Genomic DNA, 22,910 nt, shown 5'->3' on the forward strand with positions numbered 1-22,910 from the left:
AGCAAGCTGAAGATAAGGCTCGAGACCTGGCAACCAGCAGCCTCCTCTCCACCGCTTTGCCGGTCTGCGAGTGGACACCTGCTGTTGCTGGATCATCTCCAGCCTGGTCCTGCTTGCTCCTAACTGCAGCCCAACCTCAGCTTCCCCAAAACCAAGTCCACAGGAACAGCCTGCCCCAAGCCTGTGCACTGACCATCTTCCCTCGTTTTCATTTCTGTTCTTCTGCCTTGATATGAAGTCATGTGTTGAAGTTATCGGAGAGCTGGAAGTGAGTCAGCACAGTAAACGACAGCCTAAGAACGTAACTAATTTAAACTATTCACTCAAGCCAGCATGTTCCAACATACTCAAGTCCCTAAACAAAGCCAGTTGCATCAGTGGGACGCAGCACACAACCCCAGTACATCAGCTCCCGTCTTCTGCAGCAGATTGTACGAAGAACGAGTCCGTGTACCAACACAGAAGTCAGGGCTCGCTACCAGGGACCACGTTCCTCAACAGAGATCAAGGGATGGGTTTTGAGAGTGCTTTACTTCAGCCTCATAGACTGCAGAAGTCATGCTTTGGTAGAGGGAATACCTGAAGCCATCACCAACCCACCCAGGGGTGGAGGGCAAAGAGCAGTGTTTGTACGAGACCCAACAAATTGGTGACTCTGACACAGCAAGTCAAATCAGCAACAGAAATGAACTGTGACTCATCTCCAGTCCATGCAGGATGAGCATGGAGGAGGAGGTCAGCCAAATACCTTGCTAACTTTAATTATCCTCCTCTTTTTAAGGGGTAGGAGTGTAGTTTGCTGGCCAAGACTAAAAGACCCAGAGGTCACACAGGCAGATTACAGCACGACAGGGGATCTGAGCCCACGGCATTTCCCAGGTCCAAAAGCAATGCCTGAACCAGGTCTGCTGCAACTCCCAGCAACCAGAGAGGACCGAAATTCTTCACTGTCACCGAACAGCACCCACTGGTGTTATGGAAACGCTATGCAAATAGATGATAGGATATCCATTTGCAGAGTGATACCCACAGGGACAGGTCTGAAAAGCTAGGAAGAGTGAACCGTAAGTGTTCACGGGCATCCCACGTGCACAGCAGCTGGCAGGAACAGGGCTGCCTCCATCCCCCCTCCCACGGACACAGAAACCAGGGAGACCCCCCCCCCCCAGCGTAAGCATCACAAGATGAGTGGAGAAGGCACCTTGCGTACACCTGCCGACATGCACGCAGGCTGCTGGGCCAGTTTAGTGTCTCCTTATACACCAAAACCACCTGTGAGAGCATGGGAGCAAGGCAGAGCGAAAGCATTTTAATCACCAGCTTACACGAATAAAAAGCATTTAGTTAAAGACCCCTCTGCTGCAGAGAACATTTCCTTTATGCAATTGAGATGGAGTATGAGAGCATGAAACCAAATCCAGTAAGTGCAACGGAGCTGCAGCAGGCAAGGAGGGAAGAAGAGCCTGGCAGCAGGCATCTGCTGCACCAGGTCCGCGGCGCAGCCTCCCCCAGACAGCGATGCAACCCCAACCTGCTGCTGCACACATGGTAACAGGGGGAGAAGCACAGAAGACTAATTTACAAGAACTCTTTCGTGTTTCTTTGGCATTAAAATACAGAGATCCTGAGCACTATATCACACTGCTTGTCTCCCACCCAGCCAAGTAAGATAAAACTTAAAGATCCAAGACCCTATTTAATAAATACAAGTATTCAGTAAGACTTGGCTTATGCTATCAGACTTTGACAGAAGATAACTAACCATCCAGCTATGAGCACTGCAAGGATAATATCAGACAATTAAACAGCACTTCTAAAAATAGACTACCTGACCTGCTACCACTTCTATCAATCCAGCTTTCCCTGCAGAGAAGCTGCTAAAGTTGAGTCAAACCTCAAAATACTACCTCAAAATAGTTGTTCTCGCATCTGAAACGATGCTGTGTCTGTAAGCGATCCACCCCTTCCTCAATTTAGATCGCTCAGAAACCTTCACAGAAGGAAAAATCACTACGTGTCAAGGCAGAAACAGAGAGACAGATATTGATTGCAGTAACAACAAAAGCTGTGGGAAAGGTTGCAAAAAAAGGGGGTGCAACCAGCTGGAGCTTCACAGTGAGATGTGCTTGCATTTTGAGAAGTCGCCGATGGGGAAGGAGCAGGCAGGGCTTGGGCATTAATACAAGGTCACCAGGGAGCTCACGCCACTCTGTAAGGGCTTTGGTAAGAAACAAGGGGTTCAAAGCCTTCAAAGCGTGCCTGTTGGTGCTTTCCATTACTTTATCAGCCCACCGACGCATGCCAGCACGCTGCAGCACAGGACCGCCACACTGCACAGACTCACCACCTGCACGGGCAAGAGGGGCTTCACCTGCCGAGCACGCAGCTCCTGCACCCACCCCACAGCCTGCCCCTTGGCTTGCCCAGTTGCAAGCTCGTTTACAGGAGCGCTGCAGTTTGCGCCGACGCGTGGCATTGCTCCTGCCCTGCAGGCTGTCAAGAAGCGGGGTCAGCTCTGCGCCACCATGCAATGGCTGCGCTCATCTCGGGTTTTGTAATTTCTGTGCTGCGTTGCTTCAGCCAGAAGACTGCACACAACTACGCTTGCCTTCTAGCTTTTATGGAAGCCGAGGTGAAGGCTGTGCCTGAAGAAGCACAGGTGCTCCTCGTTTCACAAGGACCAACAGCAGCACCACATGAAGGCGGGTGCACAATCACACCGGGCTAGCACAGCCTGCCATGAATGGCATTCTGCAGAAAGGCAGGGCAGTTCATGGAACTGAGCTTAAACTACAGAGGAAATGTTTTTAACCGGGCATGATGACACCAGACAGGCTGAAGGTCACCTCCCCCAGACACACAGACGAGTTACCCTATGCCCCAGCTGGCCACCCAACAGAGCAGGCTCCTGAATTAGTCATGTATGTGCAAATAAACATCAAAAAAATTGACCATTTCACATTACATATTACATACAAAGACCTGAAACACATAGTTTGATTATTTAATTCTTTAGAACTGTTGGGTTTTTTCCTGCAAAGACTGCTCTAAAACCTACAGGGTTAAGAACAAAAGTGAAAACTCAAGTTCTTGATCTGGCTGGGAGCATAACACTACAGGGAACAGGAGCTGCATGGCCAAGCCTCCAGCCACCACAACCCAGGAACAAGGTTCAAGAGCTCCCAGGCCACCCACTGCATGGGAAGATGCTGTGCATCACAGCCCACCCTGCAGCGCAGGGTCTGCTCAGCACACTGGTACTGCCAGGGCAGGGGGAGCACAGTCCCCATCACACCCAAAAGCAGAGTGTGCTGGGGACAAGTGACCATTTTGCTGGTGCGTCCCACAGTCAAAGCAGTCACACCACCACCCCACCGGCACCCTGGGAGCCACGCACAGCAATGTTGATTTTCCTGGTGTTGGCAGCTCTGGGGAGCCCATCCAAAGCACCGTGAACACTGCTCGAGGGGGGTGGGGAGCAGGGGTGACCCCTTGTCCAGACAAAACAGACCAGGAACATCCCAGTTTTGCAGGGAAACTTTTAAGCGGCTCTTCCAAGACTACTCCAGCACTCCCAATCCTGAAAGCTCTCCCAGGTACTGTTCTTTAACCTTTCTGCTTATAATTTTCATTCCTCTGCAGTGGAGAAAGTCATTTACTTTACTGGAAGTAAAGTCAAGTCATTTACACGGAAGTTACTCCGTGGTTTCCGTGTTACTTCAGCATAGCCCTGCTTACAAAACCTGGGCCAGGGAGCTTTAAAATGCACTCCAGGAAGGGACCAATGCCACTAAAACTATCCCACCAGGTTTTGCCACCTTCTTCCCAGTCCACCAGCAGCTGGTGGGACCAGGGCTGGCAGTTCCAAAAGGACGGGCAGCATTACAGCAGCACAGGAGCCAGAGACTTCGTAGGAGACAAGCAGCATCCTGAACTGCTCCCCCAGCTCTTCCACACGAAACAGGGTAATTATCACATCCTTCCTTCCCCCTCCGAGCACAGCTATAAGGCAGTGGTGGGATGTTATTTGACAGCGCAGCTGAGCTCCGCTCCTCGGGAGAGCAGACATCATGGGAACAGCATCACAGCCCGCAGCACCCAGCATCAGCCAAGGAACCCCCACTCGGCCACACAGAGGCCAGAGGTTCCAGCCAAGCTTTGCTATCATTGAGTACAAAGCAAACATGGATTTGGGCAGTCTAAGCACAGTCCACCATCGGATCCAAGTGCCCTGACAGAGCATCAGCCCCACTGCAGGCTGCCCCACTCGCTCCCACCTGGAGCTCATCCCCTCCAGCATCTACCTCTCTCTACTGCTGCAGAGAGGGCTGCTAGCTGCACACCCCAAGCAAACATTAACAGCTTCGATAACGAAGGAAAAACGGTGTTTTTTTTCAGGACATCACAAACCACCACTTCTTTCAGCTGTTTCAGCACGGGTTTGTTAACAGTCTCGTTGGGCACGAGCACTGCTCCCTGGATTAGCAAGAGCGGCACATGCAGCAACGCCGCTGCTCCCAGCCGGCCCTGCCAGAGGACATGCACAGCTCCCGCGCCCAGCGACACCATCAGCAATGCACAGCCACAAGCCTTTGCAATTAAGCTGCTCATTTCAGTCTAATGGCTTGGCAGTTCACATACAGCAGGGCCCGGACGGCAAATAAAACCTGAAGAGGACAAGACCTGAATGGGCAATAACCCGATCAAAGGGGATCAGCTGTCCTAACAGGCGGCCACCTCCAGAAAGCCACCGCAGAGCAATTAGGAGTGCAGCAGCCTCCCCAGTGGTGGGAAGATGAGATACACGTTCTCTATTAGACATCCGTCAGCCCTCACTCATTAGAGGAAAAGTACATCAAACCCAATAGCCAATAAACATGAATTTCAATGTGAGCAGCAGGGATCCATTCACAGGCACCTCTGCCCCTAAAATACGAGGCAATTACGCAGCACCTGCCCCAGCGTTTCCAGCACAGAGGCACACGCTTGTGAGTGCTTCCACGTTTCAGGGTCACATACCTGCTCCAAAAATGCCAAGAATAAAAATGTTGAAAAAAAACTGTTTGACCCTAGCTCTCCTGAAAGTTCAGTTTTGGTCTTGTAATAAATGGACAGCTCCTCAAAAATCATGAGAGATTCTTAACAGCAGGAGGTCATGGTCCTGAAAGCAACCACCCCACAGCACATGCTCTGTGGGGCGCAGACACACGCAGGTCTGGCTAGAGCCCACCAGCATTTTTGTCTGCAAACTGTCATTCCTAAAGCCCCAAGATTTAGCACCCTGTGCAAGTCAGCAATGAGCTGACAGCTATTATTTTAGGAGTCTCCATATGGACCCATTGCAGCATCTTGCAGCTCTTGTTCAGGGCACAGGCTGCCTGGGGGGGGATGGCAGTTTCCACCCCCCAGGTGCACCGAACAATGGAGCATCTCCCAGCCGGCTCCAGGAGCACAGTGCTGTGAGAGCTCAGACCCTGCTCACCCCCTTTGTTAAATGCAAGCAGCTGCAGGAAGAAGAGACGAAAAGAAAAGGCACTACCCAAGAATGTACTTTCCAAAAATATATGCAAGGAATTAATCTCTTTAGAGATGAAGGGAAAATACACCTTCAGCACCTGCACAGGACCATAATGTCCTTTCAGAGCAAGAAGGCGCCTCTTGCTCCTACACGCAATGCTGTTCGTGGTCGTGCACGTCACCCATCCCAAATGCAAGAAGGGGAAGAGAAAGAGCACTGGCACTGCACAAGTGCTCACCATGCAGTGGGAATGTCCATGCCCCTCCGCAGCCACGCGCATGCAGAGGGAGAAGCACCATGAGCAGACAGAGCTTTGAGCCCACCGTGTCCCCACAGCCCTGAGCAGCTTCGCCACGCATGCATGCCTGCGCAGTGCAGAGGTGCAGCACGTGGGTACAGCCCAGCAGCCGAGACCTCAGCTGATGTCCCCCCGTACAGGCTCGCGTTGGCCATCCTGCACTGAGGATGCTGGCCAGCAAGGGACAAGCATCACTCGCCACTTGACGCCGAGAAGGGATCCTGCCCCAAAGAGCAGCAGCCCCTCAGGCAGCCGAACACTCCGAGGAGCTCTGATCAGCAGCGCTGTCCAGCCCGGTGACACCGACAGCACCGCCTTGCCCTGCATCAGCAGCGCCCAGCAGCGAGTGATGCAAACCAGTCCCGTTGCAATGCCACGGGGACCGAGTTCTGCTGTCACCCGCACCAGTCAGCATGTCTGTGGGCTCCTTGGGGACACCAGCCTCCGTCCGCCTGCCCCAGCACTGCCTTCCACACAGAGCAGCCACGGCCAGCACCACCATCCAGCCAGGCTCACTGCGCCTTCCCAAGCACCCCAGCAGAGGGGCGAGGGCAGCCGCGCAGCCCCTCACTTCCCCTTCGGAAGGGACCCATCGGCCACGTTATTTTGAACCCTCCAAGTGCTGACATACCACTGCTTACTCACATGATTTTCCTCTTGCTTTTTAAAGAAGTATGCTTGTTTCACTCTGACATGGTGGAAGAAACATTACGGCCAAGCAGGCAGCGATAAGGGAGGAACTTGCAGCAGAGCTGCAGTGTCTGAAGCAGCCAGCCGCACGGCACCCGATTCAGGAATAAGATAAGTCGCTGTGCCCCACAGCTAGGAAGAGGCCCCCGCTGCTGCCGGACAGCCCAGTTCTGGGGCTGCTCAGGGGTCGGGGGGATGCAGGGCAGCCTCTCCACCCCATCAGAAAAGGCTTGCTGCCTTCCAATCCCCACAGCCCAGGAAAAGGTCTAGAAAAGGGCAGGATGATCAAAGCTGGGAAGTTGCTTGCATACAGGGAACGAGTGAGTAGGCTGCAACCCCACAGCCTGGAGGTGGGACAGATGGAGGATACCATATAGCCTACAAAATCCTAACTAGCACCGCAGGGGCGAGGAGCAGCTGTTCTGCCTCTTCCAGGACCAGAGCTAGAGGCCATCAAACAAAGCTAGCAACAGCGGGAGTAAAAGCAAACAAGAGAAGGAGGTTGTTCAGGCTGTGGGAGAGCAGCGAGCACCTCGCTGGTGCAGGTTACCCCTGCAGCCCTCAGGCTGGGTGAGCAGCAGTCACAGCATGAGCAGCACCGAGCCACCAAAGCACAAGCTGTATGGTGTAAAGTTCTTTTTGGTGGCCCTGGAGTAGACCACCTAAAGACAACCCGCAGGTAACAGCTGGATTTGGTAGTCCTTTACAAGAATCATAGCCCTTTGATTTCTGCAATTAGAAAGGGGGTTCTTCTACTGTGATCTCAAAGAGAAGTTTTTGCCACAGATCAGCTTTCACTCCCCTCATACCTGAGCTTAACCCAAAACTTATATGGAAATTTACAGGAGAATGAGAAAGTGAGTCAGTCTGTCCTTCCCAACAGTCCTTAACTGAGTCCAAGAGGATGAAAATAGTAACACCTTTGAATTTATGTTTATTATGAGGAAGAAATGAGAAATTCCATTTCTTCCAAACTTACAAGGAGGCAGTTTTGGAAGGGAACCCTGCCTGCCATGGACCATTGGCAGCACTGGGATTTGCCACCAGCCAGGGATGCCATACCTTGGCTCCTGCTCCCACCCAGGCAGGCACCCAGGGGACGGGGAGAGCTTCCCGCTCCAGCCCACCCCTTCAAGACCTGTCCCCGCTCCAACGGGGGGAGGGACAGGCATCATGTCACAGCACTGCTACTCCTTCCTACCCACATGAGCAACTCATGGCCGCTTTGGGAAATGGCTAAAACTGACCTGGAAGGGAAGCCTCTTGCCCAGTAATTTGCTCTTTGGCCAAACTGTGACCAGGCAAAGGCAGAAGGAGCTTTGGCTTCTGAAGTGTGGCACACAGAGGCCAGCACAGCTGCAGAGCTCTGACTCACATTTGGGAAAGGAACAGCCACCACCTGCAGCAAAGCCATAGCCCCAAGGCAAACAATCCCCCAGCACAGCAGGTCCTGCAGAAAGCCTCCCCAGTGAGCTCAGGAGCTGCCTACAAGGAGAACCAGCCCCAGGTTCTCCACAGCCCAGCTGAGCAGGGGGGCCTGGAGGCAGCCTGTGAGCCCTCTGCCCACTTCTGCTGCTCCCCCCAAGAGCGAGCAGCACATTGCTGGGGAGACAGCTACTCCTGCCCTACGCGAACCCCCGGCGACAGAGCCGCTGCCTTCCAACACCCAACCTGCAAAAGCCAGCCGCTGGCCTGTTGGGCGATACAGCTGCAGTCTGGAGCAACAGCCAGTCCAAGGTTACCGAGGTTTGTTCTCTTTCTGTACTGGCCGTGCTCAGCATCACCTTGTGCAAACTGACAATGCAGGCAGAAACAAAAAAAAAGTTACCAGAATGTATTTCAAAGCACCTTATTTCCAACTCGCAACAGAGCTGAGATTCAGAAGACATGCTGCAAAGCTTCCTACATGTCTCCTGAGTATTCAGGTCAACAGAAGGACCGCTGTTGGAGAAAAAAAAAAATCCTTTTAGGTATATAATAAGAGAGAATTCAATTCTGCTCCAAGGTTGAGAGAAGCCAGCCATTTGTCATGCAGTATTTAATGACAGCACTTGTCCACAACCCAGACAAGCATTCGTTTCCCTTACAGCAGATCAAGAGCAGCAAACAAAGGAATCCAAACTCCAAACTGTTTGGCACCAAGACAGATAGCCATACATTTTCGGTGAAAGACAAAATTCAAACAATAGTTTCAAGTTATTTCAGAAAAATTCTCTGTGAGGGTTTAGTACTCAACCAAAATGCAAATCACCATCATGGTTTCCTAAGCAAATGAGCTATTGTTACATTTTTTCCAGTCCAGCAACATCTTGCTCTGAAGATCTAATAGCAGCCCTACTGAGCAGCAGCTAATTAAAGCCTTTCCTCCTGCCAAAACCCCAGATTCAGAGTCACTAAATGACCCAGTAAGCGAGACTTTTTCCACCTCAGAAGCCCTAGGAGACTCTAGGTCAGAAGCTCTGCTCTTACCACTGCCATGGCTGTACATCTGCCATGTCCTACCCACCAATGGTGTCTAGGGCAGAAGGAACAGACTGATACCCAGCTCCTCTCCCTACTGCTCCAAGCCACGTAGTGCCAGAGCACAGGTTCAGAGACATCTCTCCAACCAGCATCCCACCTTCCGCAGCTTTTCCTGCCAGCCGGGTACAGGCTGCAGACAGCATGGACACCCCTCTCTGGTGCAGACCTTGCTGCCAGCACCATTCGTCCCACTGCAGGTCTGAGGTGGGTCTGACCATGGCCAGACCCCCCACCTTCCCACCTTGCCTGAAGGCCACCGCTGCCTGCATGGCTGAGCCAGCTCTCTGGGTCTCCCTCCCCCTCCCCAGCCACCCTCACAGCTGCAGCCCCCAGCACTAGCCCTCTAGACACACTCCTCAAGCTGATGTGAATCCTTCAGCCCACCTCATGCATGGTGGCACCCAGCAGCTTCAGGCACCTGGAGGGACCTGGAGGACAAGGGGCAGCCCCAGGAGACTTGATGGCGAAGCATAAACTTCACTGTTTCAGCTGGCAGCTGCCGCGGCACAGGACACCAGAGGAAGAGATGGCATCGAGGAGGTGGCACGATGGTAGAAGTCTTCTGGGACAGAGACAGGCCAGCCTCCAAAGAGGATGGCTCACAGGACAAGCTGCCAGGCCACGAGCACATGGAAACCGATGTCCAAGGCAGGGAAAAACCCCAGAAGCAAACTCTGAAGTCAGCTTCTCAGCTGCCACGAAGGTCACTTGGTTTTACCCAGGAGAATAACTCATTGCTGTTGCAGACCTACAAGCCTCATTTCCAGAAGACTGGCCCTGAGGTACCTCTCCATCAAAGACAAAAACAAGACAAATTTGGAAGCTAATGGACTGAACTATTGGAGACAGTCCTTAAGATGCATGATCAGGCTAATGTGAATTAGTTCGGTTTTACAGCCATTCCTGGGGCAGCGAGCAGAAAGCAGCAGCATCTCCTGCGGCAGGCTGAGGGGTGGGACAGGGCAGGCAAGGCAGCAGAGCTGCCCTGCTCAGCCCTTCTCCCCCCTTGCATGCAGGGATGTCCCCTCCTGGCAGCTCCTACCATGCTCAGAAACTCTCTCCACTGGCAGTTACAGCCATTGCACGAAGGGGCATTTTGCCATGATGAGACCCCCCAAAAAAAGGAAGTTATTCCACCAAACTCTTCAGAAACTGAGCAAACACGGAGACATTGATAACCTCTCCCATAACGGTTGTTTTCCCGAAGAAGCCCACACAAAGGCTGAAGCAGGCAATGCAAAATAAAGCCTGTAACAAAGCTAGTCTCCATCATGACGACATTGCAAAGGTTGCTCCACAGCAAAAATGGTGTCAGGCTCTGCAGTCTATAAATAACTGTTTGGGGGATTATTTCAAGCTGTGCATAAATCTTCCACCAGTACAGGAAAGGTGACAATGCACGGACTTACCCCAAGCAATAGCGACTGCTGGGGGCAGAGGGGCTCCAGCACCGTGACCAAGCCTGAGAGCGGCAAGCACCACGGAGACCACGCTGCCGCTCCTGCAAGCTCACCAGCACGACTCAGCTACACCTGCTGCTGCTCGGTGGGAAGATGTGTCTGTTACAGAGACCAGAGACACAGGCTGCACTGTTTTTATCGCTTAGGCAGTCTTGCTCCCTTTGACTACTCTAGGTCAATGGCAAGTTACAGAGCATTTTTCCTAAGCCAAGCTGAAGCTGAAGTATTTAGTGTAATGAATGCAAAGAAAAAAAAAAAACACACAAAACTAAAACCAAATTACTCAGCCTTTTGGGGTAGGCACAATATTAACAATCTTGACAAGCACCATTTTGCTTACAAGGCAAGTGTTAACGGTCCCCACCAAGTAAAACGCAGAGATGTAATGATCTCTGAATCAGCCTCTCCAAACCATTGCACTGATAAAGGCAACAGATCTGGAGACATGGTAAATAATGACTTTGCACTGCGTCAGGAGCTAATCCACTCAGTGATGCAAATTAAACTCGTGGGCCACTTCCCCCTCACTCCAGCTTCTTACTGATATTATAAAACAATCTTCGTACTGACTCCTGACTTCATAGCTATGTCACTGAGCAAAGTTGCATGAAGCCATTCAGGAGAGCCACGACAACATTCACTCCTCTTCACAGCCTCGCTTTCTCATTCTTCTGCTATAACTGGAAATCATGAAAATGCATTTGTTCGTGTACTAAGAGTGTCAACTATTAAATGTGCTTGCTGTTCAGGACATCAGAATAAAGGTATTTAACTGTTCTCTCCATAGGTGAAGCTATTACTGCTGCATCATTTCACATGGCAACAGAAGATGGGGAGGAATCTACCAGCATGATCAGCTACAAGACACCAGCGTCACAGCATGAGGAAGAAGAGGAGCAGCTGAAAATTGAGACTGAGGCATCAGAACCTTTTTTTAGCTTCCCTGCTGCTGGCTAAATATCAAACATAGGACTAGATCAGAACTAGCAAGAGACCAAAGTTTTTAAACATGACCCCCAGTCGACAGCAGAGGCACCCCAAGCAGCCAGCCACAGGCATTGCCCTCGATGCCCTCCCTGCACGAACCCTAAAGCTGCCTGCACCAGCAACCACACACCCTGCTCAAGCCCAGCAGCACCCAAGACCTCCCTGCAGAGCCGCTAATTATCTCCCCATTTCCACATCTGCACCCCAAAACATATTCACCTGTTTTTTTCCTCCTGCTTGGAGCTACAAAGACTTTCTTGATCAGAAGATTGCTCTGGGAAGCGAGCACTCCCACCCAAAGAGAAAAGCTCGTAGACTGACACTCTGGAAACATACAGATTTAACTGGATGAAAAAGAGCCAATTTAAGGGGATTTGTACCATAACGAGTCTCTTAGCAAGTCTAGTAACTTGCATGTGCTGGTGCCTATTAATATTGGGTCTTTTGGCAGGCATTGCCTGTCCAGCTCGGATTAGCAGTAAGTATATTCTGCTTGTCATACTTAAACAAGACGTATAAACCTGGCACAAAAGCAAGACCAAATATGGAAGCAAATTATTTAACAGACAAGATGTAACTCAAATGCATTAGGTATTCAGCAATCAATGCACATCGGCTGGGGCTGGAAGACATGTGCTCCCATGCTACAGAAGTTAAACTCTGAAAGCAAGTGGCTAATGAGGCTACAGGTGTTTGCCCCAAACACTTGCCGATTTGGGGGTGATGGTTCACATGATGGGAAGAGCAGGACAGCTCAAAACAGCTGAGGAAGGCAGCCCAAATCCCTCAAAAGCAAACAGCTTGAGCAAAGCCACAATTATGCCTCAGGTCAACCACGAGCGACAATGACTTGGCCAGCCAGCGTGCCTGGTTTCTGACCACGCACGCCATCCCCATCAGCCTGACAGCATCACCCTCTCAGCTGAGACACGCCAGCAGATACGCTGCGCAGGCAACCCAGGCGTGCCGGAGAAGCGGCACTGGAAAGAATTACATCTTCATCTAAACAGCATTTATCAGCACCTAAGTGCAGAGCAACGATTGCCACAGCCCAGGTCTGCCCAGCCTTGGACAGCTTCCAAAGCAAGAGGCACTGTGTAAACAAGACGAGAAACTAACCCGCTTCCACTAACCTCTTAGCAGGCAGGTGATGATGAGTCCTATTCCAGTTTACAACAAGCATTAAAGCACAGATGACAGGGCTGCCAGGGCACCATCCTGGAGCAGTTTACGCGCTGCAGACCAGCATGCAGCCAGCAGACAATGCCCGTGGCTGCCAGCAGATGCTGGGCTGCACAGCAGTGGCAGCGTGCAGTTTCATCGGCACGGTGGTGCTGCAGGAGCAGCGCTGTTGTGTTTCACAAAATGCATTTCCTTCTGCTGGGAACCACGATGAGCTGTCGGAAGTGATGGTGAGGGCTGACTTGCTGCATAAAGCGGGACTTTGTAAGGACTTGTCATGCTTCCTCCCGTATCAATGAACAATTAAAATAATCCTGAACTGGCAAGGAAGGAGTGCTGCTTGCAAGTTATTGTTCTAATTATACAGAATTCAGGTGGCCTACTCATAAGGAAAACATTTTAATTTTATTTTTCCAAGGGAGGCTGGTCTAAGAACAGGACAGATAAATCACTCGCATATTAAGGTAATCAGAGCAGAGAGCACAGCTAACACAGAACAGTCATGAGCGTCGAGATCCCCCTCTCAGTCCACAGCCCACACCAGCCCCTGCAGCCCACCAGGGCCACGCACCCGCCCCAGCACTGCACAGCACAGCACGGGGCATCCCCAGTTCCTACCACTCCCTGATGAAGCAAAGAGGGTTTTTTTTCCCCACCCCCGTCCACCTCACCAGGTACAAACCAGCAGAATTACTTCTCACAGGGCAGAAGGTGTTACAGGAGGCAGTGGCTTCCAGCCATCTCTCTGGGCACAGCACCGGGGCCAACCAGAGCTGAAGAGAGAAAAGCCAAACAAGCAACCTCCAAATGGGGGAACAGCCAGAGCCATCCCTTCGCCTGTTTGAGCCAAGCCTTGGCCACATGCAGGGCAGCAAAGACTTGGGGTCCACCGTGCAGGCAGCTCCCCCAGCTCAGCTCCCCATTTCCCTCGGCAGCCATCCCTGGCAGCTGCAGCTGTAGCTCCCCACGGTTGAAGCCATTTGCTGCCCTGCAGCCCTCAGCTCCCTGGGATGAGACACACCAAGGGGGAAACGGAGAAACCCCTTGGGGGAGACCCCACAGCTACTCTCCACGTGGTGCCTGCAGAAATCCTTACCATCCCAGTAAACCGAGCAAGCGCTCAGCTGCTTCTGCCCTTGCACAGCATCCAGTGCCACTCTCACCTAGAGCAACTTGTGGCTGGGAACGCTGCCTTCCCGGGAAGAGTTACAGCCAGCACAGCTACTTCTGGGAATTGCTTCTGCTTAATACGAAGCATTTGGCTGCTACCAAGGAGCACACAACTGGAGCTTTCTTCCCGTCTCCCCCACCCCTCCTGCGGCTTTTGTGGAAAAACTGACTTCTCTGTGACGGCTGCTCCAGGCTGGCAGGACAGGGCCAGCCAGGGTCAAGTGTCTCCCAGCAGCAGCCCCTTCCCTGCTGGGGCAATAGCCCCTGTGCTTAACACTAGCCCTGACGGGGCTGAAAAGCTCTGGAGTGATTTCTGCCTTCAGCTGTTGGGTCACTGTCTGGAGGAACGACAGCATTTGCTGCATCCGTGTCACATCCCTGCCAGCACCACTGCCTCCCCACCTCGCTCCCAGCCAAGGCACGGTGCCACCAGCAGCAGCCCAGCTCCGGCTGGCTGGCACGGTTTGTCTCAGAGCAGGGAAGCAGCAGCCTGCAGCTGTCCTCTCCCAAGGGACTGTGAACCCCAAGGGACAGCCCTCGTTTCCTACCGCACTCAGGTCCAGATACCCCAACCCCATGCCCCTGTTTAGGTACAAGATTTGAGCACAATGCCCCGCTCCAGGGAGTCCTCACAGGGTCCTGCTCTGAGGAGCGCAGCAGCTCTGGCTCCAGTAAGTGTTTCTGCTAAAACCTGAGGTACAGGACAATGCCAACACAGAGGATGAGCAAGTCCTTGGCCAGACTGTTTCCTACAGCATCATTTGAAATGCCTGGAGGGTCTCTGGATCTTTCTGCATGCTCTGCTCCCTCTTCCCCTTGCCCAGCGATCAGGGACAGCATGCACAACAGCCATTAGCAGAGCAAAGGGTATTATTTGTGCCAGCAACACACAAGGCGACACCAGGGCACGACAATGAAACCCGAGGCTGCACCTGGGATCACTGCACAAGGACTCCTGCTTTTCTGATTTTGTTTCTACTGCCTTTTCATAGGGCTTGCTCTCAGCAACCTGTCTTGGGTTGCAGCCCTTGAAGAACGCAAGGAACAGGCTACCCAGAAGACCTACAGTTACCCCTCTCCTACAGGGAGCTTGTTATTCACCTTTTCTAAATGGCTCCAATTTACGGACTTTCAGAATAATGATTCATAAAGCCATGCTAAAGGAATTAATCACACAGCACCACAAACACCCTCCACCACTGCTCTGTGCTGTCCTTTATGCTGGAGCCTTACCACGTGCATAAAAAGGTGACCAGCCCACGGTCGGACTCTCGCAGGTCCGTAGCTCTGTTTGCGTTAATGTACAGCACTAATCCTCTGCACAGCTGGCTCCTGCAGGAAAAACCCACCCAAACATTTCTCTTGGGCAAAATCCCATCCCACCCACCATTATAAGCATCCCTTCTCTTTACCACACACATTCGATTCAGACCAGGGGACAACACTTCTGATTGTACAGTTCCAAACAGTTCTGCCCTGAACTAAATTATGGGCACAGCTAGAAGTTAATTTCTTAGTCACTGTGATCACGCAACTTATTTGCTGATAAATCCGATTGGGGGCTCCATGGCATTGACAAGCATCTCAAGCATTTTTAGATTTTTGCCTTTTCAGATGCAGACAGAAAAACAAGGAGCCATGCTTGCTGGCTGGGAGGCCAGCAGCGCACCAGAAGGGCTTGTGCAACTACTCTGGCTTGAGTTTCTAGATAAAACCCCATCAGTTAACAGAATTCACACTGTGTTTGGAGAGGACATTCAATCCCACCTCCTGTTTCACACCAGGTATCAAACCCTCAAGGTCTTGTTCTGTTTTGCAGCCCCAGTATCTTCTGCTGGTGCTGAGACAGGTGAGCATCTACCCACAACTTACTGCAAGGATGCTCTACACACCTTTCCAGGAGCCCACGTGCTGTAGGAATTTGTAGAGTCACATGCACGTGAGCTAACAGACATACAGAAACGCCTGTACTGTTGGCTGAGAAGTCTCCTTAGAGACAGCCCTGACATTAAATTCCCCTGGAAGACCCAATACCCAGAGAATAATCATAGCAGAAGCTTGTATACTGCGGTGGCTTAAACTCTGCAGCAGAGTCACAGCTGACAGACACCAGCTAGATGTGACAGAAACCCTCCTGCACCCCCAAGGTGCCCAAACCTCCCCCCAGTGCCAGCTCCAAGACCCTCTGCCCAGCTTCCTATTGCTGGCACTGGTCAGCGACAGACACCCCAGGAAGGAAACTGATCACCTCCTTACCGAAGTCTGAGATAATTTTAGGATGACAGCTATCTCAAGAGATAAGAAAGAAAAATCTACCATGCTAACTGCAAAGGGGGAGGGAAAAGAGAAACCACTTCCACTAAGAAACTCAAAGGAACCCTTCTGCACTGTAAGGAGACACTAATGGGGCTCAACGTATCAAGTGATCCCTGCTGAACCTGATAGCCACCGACCCTGCGCTGCATGAGGCTTCTGCAGGTCCAGATTTCCTTCCAAAACAGCTGTCCTACCTGAGCTCAGGAGCACAGCTGGGGAATCTAGTGCAGGGAAGAGCAGGATTAGGGAAACCAGCTCCGGCGACAGACTTTAAAACTAGTCCTTGAAGGAGACTCGATACTTTGACCGAAACTCAAAGGGGCACATCTTCCCGTTTTCCCTGTCAACCCTGTTTGTAGTCACAGTTCTGCAGAACCGCAGACCACCTGGTGCAGCACAGGGGACCGGCCAGACTTCTCCTTTCCGTCTGTACCTGCCCCCGGGTGCTGCCGCGGCACCCGGAGCACTGGGGCTCCTGCGCCCAGGGCTCCACCGCTACAGTACAGAGAATTGTATTACCGCTGCACAGCTCACAAAAAGCCCTCCAAAATTATGTTTCCAATTTCTGCAGCATTATATAATTAGCATCATTTGTGTTGCAAAAAGTAATTGCAGTAACATTTTTAATTAGTCTATTTGAACACTAACATTTCTCCAGTGTGCGTAATATGTTGACACGAAATTACTGGGTTTGAGGCAACTCAATGATTGGAGTTTGTTTTGCTTTTGTTTCTCACTTGCTTAATACAGTCAATAAAAGCATACGCTGAATGCCTGCGTGAAGTTAATGGCGACAAACCAAAACTCGCAGCAGCAGCAGGAGCTGCAGTTGAGGCCAGAGCTGCTTTGGGTTTCGCTTCCGTCTGGAGGGCAGCAGGGGGGAAGGAAGGGTGGGTTTTGAAGGCAGATAGCAAGACAGAAATACTTGCTTCAAAGGTAAGGCCTGTGTGACGCTTTCCAGCTGCTTAGTTTTGGTATCAAACGTTGAACTGTGAAAACACAAAACAAAAGAGCACTGGGTTTGGAGGATGGGGAGAAGGAAACCTGGAAGGAGGAATTATGGTTGGGATGAAGTCTGGAACAAAATTAAATCTGAAGAGTATCTTTGCTTACTGAGTCATAACCAGGGAGAAGGAGGAAACATTCTCCCCAGAGAAGTTACTGCATGAGATCTAAGCATCCATTACTAAATTACGCCTGCCTTTCCTCCCTTCCTCCCCCCCCCCCACCCCCCCGCCTTCTCTTAGGAATCAAGATGCCTCTTTCCAAGAGCTTTTCTACCTTGTACACGTGAAAGCAGTAATAGATGCAGGTTATTTTTTGCTTCTAAGTGAGAATCACGTTACATGGCTCTTCACCTCTATGTGAACACCTCTTCCAAAGTTCCTAGGGTGGAAGCCCAGCCCAGCCGCCACGACAGCAACTCCAGGTTAAACAACCCCAGCTCTCAGTGAGGTGCTCCCCCCCCCCCGCCCAACGCAGCTGGCACCCTCATCTGCAGAGGGACCAAGAGCTGCTTGGACAACAGGAGAAAGATACCCAAGGATGCCAAGGAGTGAACATGAGCACAAAAGATGAAGAAAGGCTGTCAGTTCCCAGAAGCAGCACATTCTGAGAACAGGACCAAGAATTTCACTCTCGACAGCTTTCAAACCAGTTCCCTTTACCACCCTCAAAGCACTTCCTAAGTTAGGAGAATGAAGACAGCAAAGCCATCGGCTGTGACTTTGCCACAGGTCGTTCCTTCACTGAGACAGCCTGCAGATAGCGAGATGCAACTCTCTCTCCCTCCTCGTGAATTCCTTGGTAATGGTATCAGACAGGTGGATCTTGAAACCCAGGAAGGGGAGAACACATACATCCCTCTCCCTTTGTTATTTATGAGTTCACATGAGAGCTCACATACCTTTCAGCTACAACAGATCGTTTGTTAACAGAGTCAGAAAGCCCCCTCTGCACCTCAGGCTGATACATGATTACTGCACAACCAGTTTCCCCCAGGAAGAGTTCGTCTTTCTGGCAGCTCCAGGCACATCCACAGCCTGTTTTCCAACACCCACAATATATTGATATTTTTTGTTAAACTGCAAGAACCAGTCCTGCTCCTCAGGACCGCCTGCGAATAGACCTCCTGCTGCCCGGCACAGAAATGCTTTCTGGCTCTGAAGACAGACATTAGCCCAGGAAGTCTTAAGATGCACACAAGGATAAGGAGGAGATTGTACACAAGGATAAGAAGCAGATTAGCAGGCAATCAAGTGGCATTTGCGGTATCCATTAGTATTTCAAGCTACAAAGACTCAGTTTCTGCTAACTTCCTGCCAAAAGTCACAAGTAATGAGCTAATTAACAATCTAATTATTGCAAATGCCCTAGAAAGAAATCAGGGCACTGGCAAAAACCTACTTGAAACAAGCATGGCCGTAGGAAACTGCTCAGAAACAACTGGCATGTGCCTTAGCTACATTTCCAGCCATCCCACTGACCAACGGGATAAAATAGTTGCGGCAGTTGTTAAAAGTTAGAGTTAAAGCTGCATTCAATAAAGGGAGAGCTGAACACTTAACAATCAAAGCTTACTGCAAGCCCTGTAGGGCTGAAGAAAAAGAACCACTAAACAAAAGCTAGCCCTGAGGTTTTTGTCCTTCCATGTAAACATTTACCAAGTTCAGCAGCAACTGCAGCACAACCTGCGGGGCACAAACCTAAAGTCTAGTGCTTCTCACCCACAGGAGTGGTGCCCGGCACCACCCGGCACTACAACAGCTCTGGAGCGATAGCTTGACCCACTCCGGGGGCAGGAGCAGCGTGCGATGCCAGCCCTGGCACTCCAAATTCATCCTCCCACTGCAGAACCACCGCTCTCCCTCCTGGAAACTGCCGGGGTAGCTGTGATTTCAAAGCAGATGGCAGGCAACAGCAACTTCTAGCTCGTGCTCGACTTCCCAACCTGGAAGCGTTCTACGCGGAGACACAACATGCCTTCTGTCATGGGGCACCTGACTGCAGGATGCTTTTGCTGTAATGAGGATCACACCCATGGTCTACCTTGCTAACCAGAGCGCTTTCACCTGGGGACCTCGGAACCTCGAAGAAGGGGATGCATGTGAAAATCCACAGAAGATAATCAATTTTAGGAAAGTATCTGGGGTAAAGATTGGTCTGTTCCACATACCACAGCCTGCAAAATCTCCTGCTGCTATACAGTAATGCAGTTTTCATGTCTGTAATACCAGAATAACCCAGAAACTGTTTTTTTAAGGGTCTGTTACAGATCAGTCACACGCCTTTGGAGACATCACTGAGCAGAGTGTCCTGCTGCCGATCTTACTGGTGTTACTGCAGCCTTGAAAGGGCTCCTGGTCCAAGACCCACAGGACAGGGCTGCGCTGTTGAATATCTACTGCCATGGGGAAGGTCACTCCTTTTGGGGGCCAACTGCTACGCGTCAGCAAGTCTGAGACCACCCTCATAGGTCCCATTTACTGATCTCACACCGCAGACTGAGTTTATAAATGTCTGGTTAAAAACATCTGAGGGTAAACCTTGAGAAAAGGGCACAGTTACAGATTTGGACAATAGCTCCTAACAGCTGGAAGACAGACTTGAAATGACTCCAGTTATCTGACACTGAATGCTATCGGTGGAACTGAGCAAAGCACTAGAAATGAGACAGGAAAAACCCTGCTCTGCCAGCACGAGTCTCCCTAGCTTTTCTGGCACCCTTCACATTTCAGGGGTGTTGTGTTTGCACCAATACGACTGGTACAATGCTGCCTGCACCATAAGGAAAGTCAGAGAATTAACAATTGGGTAACCCAGGGAAGACTCACACTAAGAGATAGAAGCTGCACAAAACTCCCCTAAGTAATGAAACTCAGCTGCCCATGTATGAAACCTCCAGTACCAGGGGAAGCTGTGACCTTGAGTAACACCACTAGGACACATTTTAGTCTCCACATCTGCTTTCCTCTGCTTGCTGACAGCAGCCCAGGCCTTTAGGTAGGCGTTTGGGAGGCAGCAGGGAGATGCTTTTGGTATTTCCAGGTTATACTCCTAAAGCAAATATTAAGAATGAGTATCAGCACCACTTAGATTGGGCTAGACTTAGACTGCTCCTGCGAGTATCTGCAGAGATGCTCCTGAGAGCACCCAAGGCAGAGCCCCCCTGCCTGCAGCCGCAGCACACGCAGAGCTGCCGTCAGAGACTTGGACCCACCACGGCACCTCGGGGTTTGGGTCTGTGCCACACCACAGCCCAGTGGGGTCTGCTTTCTGCTTCAGATACGGATGAAAGCTGCCAAGATGAGCTGTTCTTGAGATATTAGAGCTGTAACAGCTGTTTTATTTTCATGCAAAATACCTCAACTTGGGATTCAGCCACTTACCAAAATAAAACTCTGCCTCCAATACTCACAAGAGCAAAATTTCACGGCCAGCAACTGCAAGCACCAGGCTCGTTTGAATGCCAAGCCCAGACCCTGACCAGGGTTAGCTAGGTTAGCTGCCAGCACGTGCGACCCGCAGTTAGGCTAACTACAAGAGCACCAAGCGACCGGCTACAGGCCGGTTAATTCATCCTAATTTCCTGAGGGGACAGCCAGAATCCCGGCACTGTCAGAACAAGGAATTCTGGTCGTAGTAACCCTGAAGTTATTGCAACATATTGTTATAAAGCCTCAGTTCTCCCCCTGGCAGCCCAACTAAGCCACTCAAGTTGCTCCAGGTTGCACAGTGACAGCGCCAGCCACCACACACCACCCCCCCCGCAGCCCTTTTGCCGTTAAAACACGGGGGTTTGTGTTAACGACATTAAAAACAATAAACTTCCCTCTGCCTTTTTGGGGGGATTTATGTGAAGTCCTGGGCACTTATCTCCGGTAACGAAACCCACCAGCTTAAAAGCACCGACCAGTTGCTCGGTTGATTAAAAAAATGACTAAGCTGCTTCCCCGGCCTGGGCACGGCGGCTCCCGGGGGTGCTGCCCACCGCCCCCCAGCGATGCTCGCGGCCGGGACCAGCCCCGGGGGTGGGGGACAGCGCCTGCTCCCCCCTCCCCGAGCCCCCCGGCGGCGCCACACTCACCTTGACACTGGAAGCCCTGTTTGCCGAAGCCCCTGCGGAGAGAGAGGCGGCGTGAGACCGGCCGGGCCCCGCAGCCTCCCTGCCCACCGGGGGGGGGGCCGGGGGAGCGGGCAGCGGCCGACTGGGGGGGGGGGGGGGGCGGGGTGTCCAGGGGAGCGGGCAGCGGCCGACTGGGGGGGGGGGGGGGGCGGGGCGGGGGGGCGGCGTCTGGCTGGGGGGGCACGGGGGGATCTCCGGGGGGGGGGTGTCCGGGAGAGCGGGCAGCGACCGGCTGAGGTGACCCGGGGGGGTCTGGGGGGGCGGGGAGGTGTCCGGGGGAGCGGGCAGCGGCCGGCTGGGAGGACCCGGGGGGGGGGGTGGGGTGTCTAATGAGGGGGGGAATGTCCGGGGGAGCGGGCAGTGGCCGGCTGGGGGCATCCGGGGAGAAGCTGAGGGGGGGTCCGGGAAGGACCCCGCCGGGCGGGGGCCCCGGGAGAGGTCGCTCACCAGATGAAGTCGGTGCAGTGGCTGCAGAAGGTGGGCTGCTTGAAGAACCGCGCCGTGAACTTGTGGTTCTTCACCTCGTGCACGTTCTTCTGCCGCAGGGCGCCTTTGCGGGCGAAGCGCACCGGGCCCTCCTCGCCCTCAGGGCCCGTCGCCGGCGGCGGCTCAGCCATGCTCTGCTGGGGCTGGCGGCCGCCGGCTCGGCTCGGTCCGTCCGCTGCAGCTGGAGCCGGGCTCGGCTGCGCTCGGTACCTCTGGCTGCAGCTGGCGAAAGGCACCGACACACACCCGGGCACCGCCCCGCCCCTCATCTACATAACGCCTCCGCCCCGCCCTCATCTGCATGGCGAGCCCCGCCCCCGCCGCTGCTCGGCATGGCGAGCCCCGCCCCCCGCTCGCGCCGCTCGGCTGTCGCCCCGCCCCTCCGCATGCTGATTTGCATAACGCCCCGCTCTGTGGGGCGGGGGGCGCTCCCTAGGGCACAGTGGGCGGGGTCAGAAGAGGCCCCGCCCACACAATCATTTGCATGTATCATCTGCATCCCCTCGGCGATGCTGCCCCGGCCCCGCGGGGAGAACCCGGCCGGCGGCCCACGCGAGCCCAGGGCACACGGGGTGACCGGCAGCGGCTCAGCGCAGTGGCAGGGGCACCATCCTCTCCCGTGGCCCCCAAACAGGCAGTGGGGGGCGCGAGCAGGGGTCAGCAGAGGGTGATAAGTAATTACAGTGATTGAATAGTGCTAGCGGTAATCGTAACAGTAAGAAAAGCCCAGAAGCGGGTAACCCTGCCTTCCCGTCAGCAGGGGGGCAGCTGCACCGCAGGCATATGCCTGCTGCAGGGCTGGCGGTGGGAACGGCGTTTCCCCCACATTCCCCCAGGAGCCCAACGCTTCCCGCTGTTAAGGTCAGAATGATGCCGCTCTACCCTGATTTTCTGCACAACACAAGTCAGCAGCAGGAACAGTAAGCTCAGAGGGGGGATGCAGGGGGTGTGTGAACCCCAGCCTGGCTGGGCGCTGGGGGTGGCAGTGGCTCAGGGGCCACCAGCAGCCTGGGCAGGTCCCGGCTCACCTGCACAAGGGGTGCAAAGCCGACCAGCTCAGCAGTCCTCTCAGAATGTTTTTTTTTAAACTTACAGTTCAAATATCGACCTTCTTTTACCCAGCCCACTGAAAACACCTCAGCTGAGCTGCACGGA

General features: G+C 52.7%; 1 protein-coding gene across 2 annotated transcripts in view; it reads right to left on the reverse strand.

Moving 5' to 3' along the window:
• PRKCB (protein kinase C beta) overlaps positions 1-22,007 on the reverse strand; it is a 129,501-nt gene extending 107,494 nt beyond the window's left edge. Inside the window, exons 1-2 of one of the 2 annotated variants that reach the window (XM_080384423.1) lie at positions 21,717-22,007; positions 21,231-21,262 (exon numbers count right to left, since the gene is read on the reverse strand). In XM_080384423.1, coding sequence (XP_080240549.1) covers positions 21,231-21,262; positions 21,717-21,886 — 202 coding nt within the window. In that variant the 5' untranslated portion in view covers positions 21,887-22,007. The remainder of the gene's footprint in view (positions 1-21,230; positions 21,263-21,716) is intronic. The other variant, XM_080384422.1, reaches the window with a different exon arrangement.
• Positions 22,008-22,910: the final 903 nt, after the last annotated feature.

This window comes from Falco punctatus (assembly GCF_963210335.1).
Source record: "Falco punctatus genome assembly, chromosome: 4".
NCBI lineage: Eukaryota > Metazoa > Chordata > Aves > Falconiformes > Falconidae > Falco > Falco punctatus.